Raw genomic sequence first — 14,499 nt, 5'->3', positions numbered from 1 at the left:
ATGCTTTGTAGTTGTGGTGCAAGCGCTTCTAGCCATTTAAAAGTTGTGTGGGATGGGCATTTCAGGCAAAAATACTCCTGGCACGCACGCACGCACACACACACACACACACACACACACACACACACACACACACACACACACACACACACACACACACACACACACACACACACAGGCTACCTTTTTAAAGGCTACGCATGTATTAAGCTTCTACTTAGTGTTGTGGTGTTGTGTGGGAACGGACACTAAATGTTTAATAGAACACACACACACACACACACACACACACACACACACACACACACACACACACACACACACACACACACACACAGGCTACCCACAGGCTACCTTTTTAAAGGCTACGCATGTATTAAGCTTCTACTTAGTGTTATGGTGTTGTGTGGGAACAGACACTAAATGTTTAATAGAACGTTAATAGAACCCCTGGCAACCACTGAATTAAGGTGTTGGAGAAGGGCAAGGGGGAGGGGGACTTCACCCCCTTTGTTCACAATATTTTCATTACTTTTGCTAGATCCTCCACCTTTCTCCCAAGACCCTCCGTCACCCCAGGGGAGGCATCTGCTTCACCAGTGAACTTCACCAGTGTGCATTGTGGGGCTGTTGGCATGACGGGAGGGTTGGCATAATTTTTTGAGCTCTCTGTCCTACTCTGCCAAATAGATCCAACACTGTCAGTCCCTCTTCTTGATTCACCTTTCTTAACATACCGCCTTCCTGTTTTGCATATCCTCCTTCATCAGGATCCTTTGTTTGGCCAGGGAGTGGCATTGTGTTTGTTTCTGTGTGCCATCTCTGGCACAGTCCTATTTATCCTACCCTATCAGGTACATTTTCACCACTTCAGCTCAGGGTGTTTCTATTCGCACCATCTCACTCACTTTCGGCCCCTCTGGCTCTATCCATAATCTGCCCTGATCTAAAGTTTGTGCTACCACTGTTCTCTCTCCCTCTGGTGTTGTGGGGTCACCATATGATTATTATTTTTTGATTAATTAAAACATATCCCTATGTCTACACACTGTTCACGCGGTCCTGTTAGTCTTCCAATGATCTCACCCTATAATGTGTCGTGTATGTTTTCTCCTCAGACTGCTACTCTCCCCACTTTTCTCTTCAGTATTACACAAAATTTTCTTCTTAGATGTTTAACAGTTCCTGTTCAGGAGAATTTTGCAGGATTGGGTACGGTGGAACTAAGATCTTATTTTTGGAAAGAGCAACATTTTCATACTTTATTTTGGCCAAGTTTTTTTGATGTTCTGCCGATTTCCGGTCCCCCAACCCCTTCTGTTCTTGGAATTTTCGTCCTTTTTCCTATTCTGTTCGTGACAACCAGATATGTTGTGGATCATTTATTCAACTAAATATAAAATAAAGTCTCTTTAAGAATATTCTGAGTTTTGAGATTAGTTGAGTAGTAATGCCTTTATTGGAGATCAACAAAGTGAGGCTATCCATAGAGAGTCTGATATTGCAAGGAAGTATCAGAGTTATTATAGTCTTAACTCCCCCAATAGTTCACCTCCCATTTTCTGATGTCACATTCAGCATGGCATATCATTAAAGGACAGCGTACCCTTGGCAACTTGCCACTATTATGTTTACTTATTATGGTCTTCAGCAAACTATGCCATGTGATGTAAGCTGGGTTAATAGTGGGGCAGCTTGGGTTTTAGATACATTTAGGTTTTATAAAACAAAACTGTGTATTAACTGCAGTTTATTTAATGTAACATCATCCTGTCATGTAAAAATAAATACTGTGTAGTTGTGGTGCAAGCGCTTCTAGCCATTTAAAAGTTGTGTGGGATGGGCATTTCAGGCAAAAATACTCCTGGCACGCACGCACGCACGCACGCACGCACGCACACACACACACACACACACACACACACACACACACACACACACACACACACACACACACACACACACACACACACACACACACACACACACAGGCTACCTTTTTAAAGGCTACGCATGTATTAAGCTTCTACTTAGTGTTATGGTGTTGTGTGGGAACGGACACTAAATGTTTAATAGAACACACACACACACACACACACACACAGGCTACCCACAGGCTACCTTTTTAAAGGCTACGCATGTATTAAGCTTCTACTTAGTGTTATGGTGTTGTGTGGGAACAGACACTAAATTTTTAATAGAACGTTAATAGAACCCCTGACAACCACTGAATTAAGGTGTTGGAGAAGGGCAAGGGGGAGGGGGACTTCACCCCCTTTGTTCACCACATTTTCATTACTTCTGCTAGATCCTCCACCTTTCTCCCAAGACCCTCCGTCACCCAAGGGGAGGCATCTGCTTCACCAGTGAACTTCACCAGTGTGCATTGTGGGGCTGTTGGCATGACGGGAGGGTTGGCATAATTTTTTGAGCTCTCTGTCCTACTCTGCCAAATAGATCCAACACTGTCAGTCCCTCTTCTTGATTCACCTTTCTTAACATACCGCCTTCCTGTTTTGCATATCCTCCTTCATCAGGATCCCTTGTTTGGCCAGGGAGTGGCATTGTGTTTGTTTCTGTGTGCCATCTCTGGCACAGTCCTATTTATCCTACCCTATCAGGTACATTTTCACCACTTCAGGGTGTTTCTATTTGCACCATCTCACTCACTTTCGGTCCCTCTGGCTCTATCCATAATCTGCCCCAATCTAAAATGTGTGCTACCACTATTCTCTCTCCCTCTGGTGTTGTGGGATTACAGGATGATTATTTAAAAAAAAAGAACTCTTCCCTAAATTAACCTACATTTATCTTCCCCTAAAGTAAGTATTTTCTTCCCAAAAATTAGCAAAACTCCTCTCGTTATTTCAGGCAGTCGCTTCTTTCCTGCCCTCACACTGGTACCTCTAATGATTTGGGACCTTTATTGCACTCAACACCACTTTTACGGCCGGAAAGAGTGTGTTACAAATAAAATGCATTATAAGGATTCCTCCGTCAGGAGGAAACCTATTGTTATTGTAGGTATTCTTATTAGGATTCCTCCGTCAGGAGGAAACCTATTGTTATTGTAGGTATTATTATTATGTTTGTACCATGGGAGTCAATGGCAGCCCCTAGAACTGTATGGTAACTTTTTCTGAAATTTGGCACACTCATTAAGGACAGTCCCTTCTTCAATCACACCAAGTTTCATGTCTCCCACTAGACCACACTAGCGCCACCAACGGGTCAAAGTTGGACTTTTGTTAACACACACAACTTTTGAACCGTTTGACTGATTTTCAAAAATGAGGTACCATTGGATTCCTTGGATCAAGACGAATTCGACGTTCAATGGCGCCAATTTTCGGTTGTATCGATTTTCCGCTATTACCGGTTTTATCAAACTGCTTTGAAAGCCTACACTTCCTACAATTTTTCTCAAATCCCATATGGTAACTTTTTCTGAAATTTGGCACACTCATTAAGGACAGTCCCTTCTTCACTCACACCAAGTTTCATGTCTCCCACTAGACCACACTAGCGCCACCAACGGGTCAAAGTTGGACTTTTGTTAACACACACAACTTTTGAACCGTTTGACTGATTTTCAAAAATGAGGTACCATTGGATTCCTTGGATCAAGACGAATTCGACGTTCAATGGCGCCAATTTTCGGTTGTATCGATTTTCCGCTATTACCGGTTTTATCAAACTGCTTTGAAAGCCTACTCTTCCTACAATTTTTCTCAAATCCCATATGGTAACTTTTTCTGAAATTTGGCACACTCATTAAGGACAGTCCCTTCTTCACTCACACCAAGTTTCATGTCTCCCACTAGACCACACTAGCGCCACCAACGGGTCAAAGTTGGACTTTTGTTAACACACACAACCTTTGAACCGTTTGACCGATTTTCAAAAATAAGGTACCATTGGATTCCTTGGATCAAGACGAATTCAACATTCAATGGCACCAATTTTCGGTTGTATAGATTTTCTGTTATTCCCGGTTTTATCAAAAAAACCTTTGAAAGCTTACTCCTCCTACAATTTTGGTCAAATCTTCTTCAAAATCACTAGAGAGGATCTTCAGACCAAGCCTCACACAACTTAATCAACAACATTTTGATCCGCACAACCCTTTGTCCGGTACAGCCACTCAAATTCAAATTCACAGGAAGTGAAGTAATATCTAAGCAAATCTTTGAGTTATTAACCTGGCCGTCAGTGGTACAGGGGTAGAGAAGTCATTCAGTAATCAGAAAGTTGTAAGTTCAATTCCCTGTCGAATTGCCTTTAGCAAGACACTTCTTTCTTTTCTTCTTTCCTTCTTCACTCTTCTTTCCTTCTTTTACTCTTCTTTCCAAAATTGTGAAGAATATACATTTCCCCTGGTTTCGCAATCTTTGGAGGAATCCGCATCGCTGCTTGCAGCTATATTTAGGATTCCTCCGTCAGGAGGAAACCTATTGTTATTGTAGGTATTATTATTATGTTTGTACCATGGGAGTCAATGGCAGCCCCTAGAACCGTATGGTAACTTTTTCTGAAATTTGGCACACTCATTAAGGACAGTAACTTCTTTACTCACACCAAGTTTCATGTCTCCCACTAGACCACACTAGCGCCACCAACGGGTCAAAGTTGGACTTTTGTTAACACTCACAACTTTTGAACCGTTTGACTGATTTTCAAAAATGAGGTACCATTGGATTCCTTGGATCAAGACGCATTCAACGTTCAATGGCGCCAATTTTCGGTTGTATAGATTTTCCGCTATTACCGGTTTTATCAAACTGCTTTGAAAGCCTACTCTTCCTACAATTTTTCTCAAATCCCATATGGTAACTTTTTCTGAAATTTGGCACACTCATTAAGGACAGTCCCTTCTTTACTCACACCAAGTTTCATGTCTCCCACTAGACCACACTAGCGCCACCAACAGGTCAAAGTTGGACTTTTGTTAACACTGTAACTTTTGAACCGTTTGACCGATTTTCAAAAATGAGGTACCATTGGATTCCTTGGATAAAGACGAATTTAACGTTCAATGGCGACAATTTTCGGTTGTATAGATTTTCTGTTATTCCTGGTTTTATCAAAAAACCTTTGAAAGCCTACTCCTCCTACAATTTTGGTCCAATCTTCTTCAAAATCACCAGAGATGATCTTCAGACCAAGCCTCACAAAACGTATTCATAGAATGTTGATCCTCACAACCGTTTGTCCGGTATAGCCACTCAAATTCAGCAGAAAAGGAAGTGAAGTAATATCTAAAAACTTTGAGCTATAAACATGGGTGACATTGGTACAGGGGTAGAGAAGTCGTTTAGTAATCAGAAGGTTGTAAGTTCAATTCCCTGTCAAAGTGTCCTTTAGCAAGACACTTCTTTCTTCACTCTTCTTTCCTCTATTCTTTCCTTCTTCCACTCTTCTTTCCTTCTTTTACTCTTCTTTCCAAAATTGTAAAGAATATACATTTTCCCCTGGTTTCGCAATCTTAGGAGGAATCCGCATCGCTGCTTGCAGCTATATTTATTATTCTTCTGCAATGGGAGTCAATGGCAGCCCCTAGAACCGTATGGTAACTTTTTCTGAAATTTGGCACACTCATTAAGGACAGTCCCTTCATCACTCCCACCAAGTTTCATGTCTCCCACTAGACCACACTAGCGCCACTCTTCTTTGCTTAGGAATGTTCCTAACTGAGTGCTAACTTTGAACTGCAACTCTTGTACGAAATGTGCTATATAAATAAAGTCTTACTTACTTACTTACTTACTTACTTACTTACTAAACTGGTGCATGTGTTTAGAAAACATAGCGGTAACTAGCTTGGCCCCATTCGGAAGGTATTCTTTGCTTTGGAAGGTTCCTAACTGAAGTACATGACCCAGAAGTGTCTAAGTTGCAGCCATGACGAGAGCTGGTCCAATTCTCCTGCATGCTGATGCTTGCTCAACACATGACAGGTCACCCAAAGAGGGTATGAGGACAATGAAGTAACATCCAACCAGTCACAGCATTAACCAGACACCACTGAAAATCAATGCATAATTTCATGAATTTGAAATACGGACAATGGATAAGGGACCAGAATCACAAAGACGAGGGTTTGCAAACATTCAATAATAATAATAATAAGAAGAATAATACTTTAATTTTATATAGCGCTTTTCTAGGTACTCAAAGGCGCATTTGTTTTATGAAGGTCTGTCATAGTGTGATGGAAGACCCTGTGAAACATCAGTGTCCATTTAGACACACAGCTCTAGAACAAAACACACTTGGTTGTGCTGATGAAGATAGCAAAGTTATTATTTTTATCTCATCAGGTGTGAAGGCTGAATAATATCTATTGGGAAGACATGATAATGGTGAAGTAAAACCTTAGTGATAGATTAGTTGGCATTATCCAAATATTAACTATGGTATTATACAATTATACATTTCAATGGAAACTCTCCACATAAAAATGATCCATTTGCAGATTGACATGATTAATAAATACTCCCTGTACACCAATTCAACCACATTAAATCTGTTTCGTAGTCATACAAAAGTTAAGCATTGTAAGCAAAATAAAAGCATTTTCCTCATTCCTCTCCAGTGTCTGTTTTTTACATACCCAAAACAGGACTGCAGTGACTACAATAACAGCAACAGAAGCAAAACTTAAAGGACCCATCGTATGCCCATTTTACCACAAGTTAATATGGTTCCTTGGGGTCTTAATGAAATGTCTGTAACATATTTTGGTCAAAATACCACAAGGATCATTATTAATGGCATCCTTTTTACCCTGCCAAACACAGCCATTCTGATAATAGATAATAGTGTGTGCATGTACGAGTATGTCACAAATACAGTGTGTTTCTGTAAGTTACTGTTTGTGAAAAGTGTTTATGTAAATGCAAGTAACGGGAACGCCATTATGCCTGCTACACGAGTAAAGCTCCAGCTAAAGTAAAATGTTATCTGACAACAGTAATGGACCAAGCAGGTTGTAGTGGCTAAAGTTCCCTTGTTATCAGGAATTCATTTTCAACATATTCATTCACTTAACCACTCTAGACGGAAAGAACGAGTCTCTACGCGTGTTTAGTGCGTTTAACAACGGTAGAAAACAGTGTTTTCGCTCCGTCCTTACTGAATACTGAACAATGAAATAAATGGCAGTTCTTATACATTCCATCAATGCGCGAGCAGACTACGTTGTAGCTCACTACCACGCGCACTCCAAAGCAACTCTTATGTCCCATGCATATCTGGTTATTCTAAGCATTGCATGTACACTAAACATATATTAAACTGAAATGCAAAACTATAAAATACAATTATGCAATCATTATAATGAGCAATCACTAAATATGAATCTAAACAAAATAATATCTTAATCTGAGTCTAAATTACAATGTGGAAAATGGCACTAACACAGATGTAGAACATAACGTAACGTGTTTACCTCCGTTTATTAGCGTTCAAACATTGTTTTCTCATTATATCGTTGTATTTGTCAACTTGTGTCTGTAATTGTAACACAACATTCAAATACACTTCACCTGCAATGTTGTCACTTTTTAAAACCCTTTATCTATACAGGCGTAATTGTGCCAAGTGTGAGCAAATGCCTACAGAGCCTGAGAATGGATGCTGCAGGGAGATGCCACAGGTAAAATTATTTGTGAATGACATGGTAATTATGCAGTCATCTTGTTTTATATTCCATGATACTTACACTTTCAATATTCAAGGTAACAAGAAGACTACTGCAGCTTCCAAACCAACCAACATGCATCATCCGGGACTTTTAGCTGTGTGATTGAATGTGTTCTCACTACAGAATTTATTCAACATCTATAGAGCAGACTATGGGCCTTATGTCTAAGGGGAATATAGCAGTAAGTTGTTTTGTTTTTTATGCATATGAGTCATCAGTGATTTCTGCAATACAAATATAACTGGGGAAGAAAATACAATAAATTCATCTTCCCTCTGTCTTACTTTGCTTACTGCTCATCTTGCATGTGTCAACTGTTGACATGTTACACACCAAAACTGTTTCTATAGACTTGCTTCAAAGAATGCCACAGAGCTTTTTAAACATAGTTATTAAATGTACTGGCTAGTACATGGGTAATAAATAAAAAAAAGACCAATTATAATAAAAACATTGATTACAAAATCACAATTTGTGCCATCAGTAGCCATACTGTTAACAAAGGAAGACTCAATAGATGTGTGTCACCATTTATTCTCTAAATACAAAAATACCTTGCTCAGACGTTACAGGTATTTGGTGTACAGAAGCTTTGTTAGCTTGTCTTGGGGCTTTCTGGGACGGAGAATCTGGGTGGTCCTGCTCTTCTGCTCCAGATGGTGCTTTGGAGGATCTGTCTGACAGGCCACATGATGTAGCCTAGGACACTGTTCAGATGTTCTTCCTTAACCACAAGAGCAGCAATGTTATTCATGTTTTTTCCTGAATGTAATAAAAGGAAAATACTCCATACTGTAAATAAAATGTCATCTCACTGACCATTATCCTTGCACTGCAATGCATGAAACATGAACTAAAAGCCAATACATCTCTAGCATTTGAAGAAATGTTGTATTCCATTACACCTAATATCAGTTTCACAACACAGAAAAGTAGGTACAATAACATTGGCATACTACCAACCCGGCATTTTTCTCATAAATCATTATGAAATAATCATACAGTGAACAGTATTTTTAACTTGTGCTGTACTATACACAAAACCCTCAAATGCCCCACATTGACAAACTGTTTTGGTAACTGCAGGTGAGTCTAAGCTGCTTATCAAGTCGTTTATGAATGATGCCTTTTTGGTGCGAGAATTCTCTAACCTTAACAACGGGAATCATACATTTTAGCGATACATTATTATCCGTTGGTTATCAACTACTATTATTAGCTATGATACTGCCTTGAGCAATCTACAGCGCTAATAGCTAGCGAGCTGTTTACGGCCACAACCCACACAAAGTTCTAAATGCCCGTGATATGTTGTGCTGTTGGATGTGACAACAGACGCCAAAGAAACCTAGATGTACAATTGATACAATCGTGAAAAATTGCTGTGTCTTCTCTCTGCAGCTAAACTCTCCTGAGCAAGCTAGAGTGCTAATAGCTAGCGAGCTGTATAGCTCTTTTCTATGGGCTTTAGCTACAACTCGTTAGCCCATATTGACACTCTTGCTTGCTCAGGAGATAAGACACAGCACTTATTCACGATTGTATCAATTAACCACCACTAAAATAACACGCTGTTTGAATTAGTCCCCCTACAACATGATAACGTCGTTAACCACCACACTGAATGGGCAAGTAACAGAATTATTTTAAAAAATACTTACATTTCCCTCGCCTGAAGTTCATTCAGGGACATTGCCTTCAAATATGAATTCAATCCATTTCGCTCGTGTCTTCTGAGGCTGGAACGTGATGTAGAGATCTGTGCAGCCCACCACAGCGCATCTTGAGTACTTAGTTTGCTTCATGCTGCTAGCTAGCTAGCTATTCAAAGTATATCCGAGCTTTGCAATAATGGCTTGCGCTCTGGCAAATATGTAATGAGTGTGTGGGGGGGGGGGGGGGGGGCGGGGGATGAGGTGGGGGGTGGGCCAAGGCCATGTAGGGAACCTCCCAATGTGTTGTGACAGGCCAACACACGCAGACTCAATCATGACGTTTCTGACCATAACAAAGATCCAGGAACCATAACAAAGATCGCCAATGGTTTTTTTCCAGCGTTTTTGGGTTGGTAGACACGCCAGATACCCAAATGAACGTGTAGAAGCACTAAAAAAGTGGAATTTTCATAATATGGCACCTTTAATAGAAATTCAACAAAATAAACACTTGAAACATACTAGTTTTAGCTTGAAAGCAGAGATGTATTATCTAGGGAAATAAAGTAGTAGGGTAATACAAATAAAGTCTTTGGTGAGATTGTGGGGTGTGTGGCTCTCTCAGTGGGGCAGTGGCTGGCCGTGAACCCTGAATCTGTAGACACAGGAGTACTCAGGGTTACCCCAGTTACTGAGAACCCTTAACTGCACCGCACGATACACATCCTTCACAGAGTCCTAAAATAGGAGGAGAGTGAGATAGAGAAAGAGAGAGAGAGAGAGGGTGAGAGGGAGAGGGTGGGAGAGAGAGAGAGAGAGGCGAGGCAAAAAAGATGGATTAGGGTAAGAGTGGAAAGAGTTTTGTTGGTGAAGAAGAGGGAGGTGGAGAGAGAGGGAAGGTAAAGGGTAAAGAGTTGTGTTGGTGAGACGGTTGCTTTAAGGCATGAAGATGGAATAAAGTTTAAAGGCTTCTGATGATGTCTCACCGGTAGCTCAAAGGTCTGGATGGGCTCGCCATCAGAGTTGTATGTGAATCTACCCAGGAACTTCCCTTCCTCCTGCTCATCAAAGCCACTCAGGCCCTGGAGGAGGAAATGGACGCAAACACACACACACACACACTTTACACAATGCACAAATCACTCTTCAGAAAGTCATATAATGCTTTTGATCATGTTGTTTAAGGGCATCCATCCGTGTCTTTAACCAATCTGTTGCCTTAGTGTGTTGGTAAAGGAGTGTCTGAGACTCACATAAACTGCAAATTCTCGGGGGGCGCTGTCAACGCGTCCAGTGGGGGAGAGGCTCTTGGGGATGTGCTCCAAGGTGACGTGTGTGACGCGCACAGGGAGGGACAGGGCGATGGTGAGGAAACCCTGACTGCCACTAAACGCCCAGCACTTCCCAGGGTGCATCTCAGGCTGACACACACACACATGCCAGAGTATGTTAACTGTGTGCACATAAGTGTGTGTGTGTGTGTGTGTGTGTGTGTGTGTGTGTTCATAAATAGGTGTGTTACCTGTATAACAGTGCGTGGACACTCTGAAGCATACCACAGTGGCACCCCAAACAGGCTGACACATGGAGACCTGGTGCGGTATGTTTCAGAACTCCGTGAACCAATCACAGTAGCACCTACACAGACATACACACACACACACACACACACACACACACACACACACACACACACACACATACAGAGAGAGAGACATGTATAAACACATGGAAATATAAATGGATACACACGTGATAACATTTATTCAGACACAGATAAATATATACACAGACACACACACACACACACACACACACAGTATGGGGATCCTCACCCAATGACTCCAGAGCATAGTCAGCCATGCCAGTTCCATCTGCTCTATAAAGACTCAATGCCCTCTGAACAATCTCATGGACATGCTGTTACACACCAACACACACATGATAAATAACCCACATGTTTGAATCTGTTAGCTGTTACTGTTACTGCTTTAGTTAATAACCTTTCATTTCTCAGAAGACCTTCTGAAAATGGCCGCTCACCTTGACCGTTATGGCGCCTAGTCCTTCATTCTGCAGGCTCTCTCCCACAGTCCTCCACATGTTGCCACGATCCTTATGCACCTCTTCAGCCAGACGCTGGAGCAGCTTCTTCTCCAGAGCCTCCAGCGCCCCCTGCAGTTCAGGACGCAAAACAACGCTTCCTGCATCCTGTCCAGGAACTGCTCGGAGCTCTCGCTTCAGCCAATCAGTGAGCTCCTTTTTCAGCTAGTTAGAACAGGAAGGGGAGGAGTTATTACATGATTGTTATTACTGATGTTTCCTTTAACCATATTACAATTAAAGACATCCTAAACTATTTGTGTGTGTGTGTGTGTGTGTGTGTGTGTGTGTGTGTGTGTGTGTGTGTATGTGTGTGAGTGAGTGTGTTTGCTTCTGTGTGTGAGTGAGTAAGTGATGAAGTACCTGAGCATTGGTGTTTTCTTGTGCATCCACACGTTGTTCGAGGTTGTGATGGGCAGTTCTGAGGTGTGACACACTGTCCTTGAGTTTAGCTACCTGTTTGTCTGCATCAGTGACCTTTTCAGTCACCCAAGTCTGGCGGTCAAAGTCATTACTGAGGAGACAAGGTCATGAGGTCAGGGCAGACCAGCAGTATTTCAGATGATTCAAAATGGAAGACATGACGCACACAGCCAGAAAGGAAATGCTTTGAGTCATAAATATAAATCATACATGATCATAATGTTCGTCTATTTCACAAGCTGACAAATTCATCACACATAGTTTCACACACATACAGCACACACACACGCACACACACACACACACGCACATCCATGGGCATTTGTGATGACAAACTCACTTTTGTGCCGCATCCTTGAAGTTAGTAATTTCCGCTCTCATGATCTGAGAAGACAAAGAGAGATTCGTTCATTGATAATCCTTAACTCTTCACATTACTCCATTTCCGTTTCCAAACTAAGAATTTGTTGTGATGTTTGGCAGAGAGCCTCACCTCAGACATGTGCCTGTGTCTCTCTTCATCCTTCTCCAGAAGGTCGATCTTTCGCTACATGAGGAAGAGAAGGAGGCACAATGTAACGCTCTTGTGTGTGTTTGGATCAGACACCTATCCATTTTATTCCTACTTTAACCTGACAATTTAGATTCACCTTCTCTCTCTCTTACACACAAACACACACACCTTAACACCATCCAGCTCTCTAGTCCAGCTTTCCTTCCATTTGGCCTCTCCTTGGTTGATGCGGTCCAGGACTTCCTTACGGAAGACGTTGAAATCCGTCACAATCCTTGGGTCCTGCAGCAAAAACACAATCAGCAGTGTTTAGATCTTCTCCTCACAACGGTACCAGCAGACTCTGGCTGACTCAGATCTGGCCCACATCAGGACCACATGTGGTCCAATCAGCTGTTATCTGCTGTGGTTGTTTCTGCTGAAAGACCTACCGTGTTCATGCCAAGGGTAGATGTGCTGTATCCAGGACAGGCAGGTTCAGCAACCATCAGGAGAGAGGTGAGAGCAGGGTACCAATACCAGAAACCTGCACACACACACACACACATACAGACACACACACACACATTATTGTTAGCCAACAACTCAAGGCACATCCACAGGCTAACTAGTAGGGGTGGGAAAAAAAATCGATTCTTCGATTTCTCTCGATTCTCTCTAGAATTCATTCATTTTGTGTTGAAATGCAAGCTGCATCGATTATTGCATTGTTCATAGAAAGTCATAATTGTGACAATGAAAAACTTTTTCTCTAATAAAAAAATAGAGAAGGTAATTCATCTGTTGATTTTCTTTAATTATCAAACACAAAGTAGGAAGTGATTTGAGACTCTGAGTAGCAGACTCAAATGTTTTAAAAATCAAGATGCATCGATAATCGTTTTATCAGTTTAGAATTGATAATCGATAATCGGTTTAGAATCGATAATCGGTTTAGAATCGAATCGTTGACCTCTGAATCGGAATCGAATCGAATCGAATCGTGAGGTGCCAAGAGATTCCCACCCCTACTAACTAGGGGGGTTATACTGTATCGGTATAGACTGGTCCCCAAGATGAATTTGGTAGCATTTTATAGTATATCTCTTCAGACCCAAACTGCTGGTAAAACTATAGATGCTCTCTGCATAATCAGGGACTCACCAGTAGCAAACAGAGTCAAAGTCAAAACAGTCAGTGCAGGCTTCCTCAAGTGCTGGGTACGACTAGAACAGAATGGACAAAGGAGGAAGGTCTTTTAGATTCACAACATGCATTCATCCAGCAGTTTAAATAGCAAGTCTCACGCGACTGCCATACCAGACTGAGCAGACAGCATGTCCTATGAACATTCAGATTAAACAGCGTGTTATTAACATTCATATATACACAGCAGATTGAACAGTGTGTTTTATAAACATTCGTATATGTACAGCAGATTAAACAGTGTGTCTTATAAACATTCATACTTACACAGCGGATTAAACAGCATGTTTTATAAACATTCATACACGCACAGCAGATTAAACAGTGTATCATATAAACATGGACTTGTGTTTGGGTGTGTGATGAAGGGCCATACCTGCTGAGAAGCAGCGCGTCCCTGAGGAGGCCAAAAAGGCTGCAGCAGAGCAGGAAGAGACCAGCGAACAGCACTGAGACAACAGACACGCACAAATACACACACACACACACACATACACACACACAGTTAGAGGACGGGAAGTGGTGTGGTCTTACTGCGTGTTATTATGGTGGATAGATGGTGATATCGTAGAGAGATGATACTATGGTATGTGTTGTCATAGAGAGTGTTGTTATGGTGACTGTTGTCATGCTGCGTGTTGTTATGGTAAAGTTTTGTCTATTTGAGATTAACTACCTCGTGTGAGGCTTGTCTCCACAGACTCAGCATCACCAGAGAACATCCTAGAGGAACCTGAAATTAAGAGAGTGGATTATTGCTTAGATATATGATTGCACTCACACACCCACACACACAGACACACACTCACAACACACACACTCACTGGTGCGCTGGCTCCTGCTCAGAAGCCTGCTCCTCTTCCTCAAGGTGGGGGCCAGGACGGCCTCGCACTCCTCTGAGGAGTATCCAGAGG

At 41.7% G+C, this 14,499-nt stretch overlaps 1 protein-coding gene across 1 annotated transcript; it reads right to left on the bottom strand.

Moving 5' to 3' along the window:
- Nucleotides 1-10,562: 10,562 nt before the first annotated feature.
- Nucleotides 10,563-14,497, bottom strand: LOC105902240 (SUN domain-containing protein 2-like). The gene is made up of 13 exons (XM_031561595.1): nt 14,410-14,497; nt 14,262-14,318; nt 13,962-14,034; nt 13,544-13,605; nt 12,832-12,926; nt 12,569-12,682; nt 12,380-12,433; nt 12,227-12,270; nt 11,827-11,977; nt 11,404-11,628; nt 11,196-11,280; nt 10,883-10,998; nt 10,563-10,781 (listed from the first exon to the last, which is right to left on the bottom strand). The coding sequence occupies exons 2-13, from the start codon at nt 14,305-14,307 to the stop codon at nt 10,563-10,565; spliced, it is 1,284 nt and encodes a 427-aa protein (XP_031417455.1). The 5' UTR covers nt 14,308-14,318; nt 14,410-14,497.
- Nucleotides 14,498-14,499: the final 2 nt, after the last annotated feature.

This window comes from Clupea harengus, chromosome 23, assembly GCF_900700415.2.
Source record: "Clupea harengus chromosome 23, Ch_v2.0.2, whole genome shotgun sequence".
NCBI lineage: Eukaryota > Metazoa > Chordata > Actinopteri > Clupeiformes > Clupeidae > Clupea > Clupea harengus.
Note: the sequence above shows the minus strand (reverse complement) of the source record. Positions and strands in the feature narration are given on the sequence as shown.

What these genes read in the sequence shown, in the direction of transcription:
- LOC105902240 (XM_031561595.1), bottom strand. Translation starts at nt 14,307, where the DNA reads ATGTTCTCTGGTGATGCTGAGTCTGTGGAGACAAGCCTCACACGAG. An exon ending in GACGCGCTGCTTCTCAGCAG is followed by an intron (nt 13,606 to 13,961) that starts GTATGGCCCTTC and finishes ATTCTGTTCTAG; the next exon opens with TCGTACCCAGCACTTGAGGA. An exon ending in GAGAGCTGGATGGTGTTAAG is followed by an intron (nt 12,434 to 12,568) that starts GTGTGTGTGTTT and finishes TTCCTCATGTAG; the next exon opens with CGAAAGATCGACCTTCTGGA.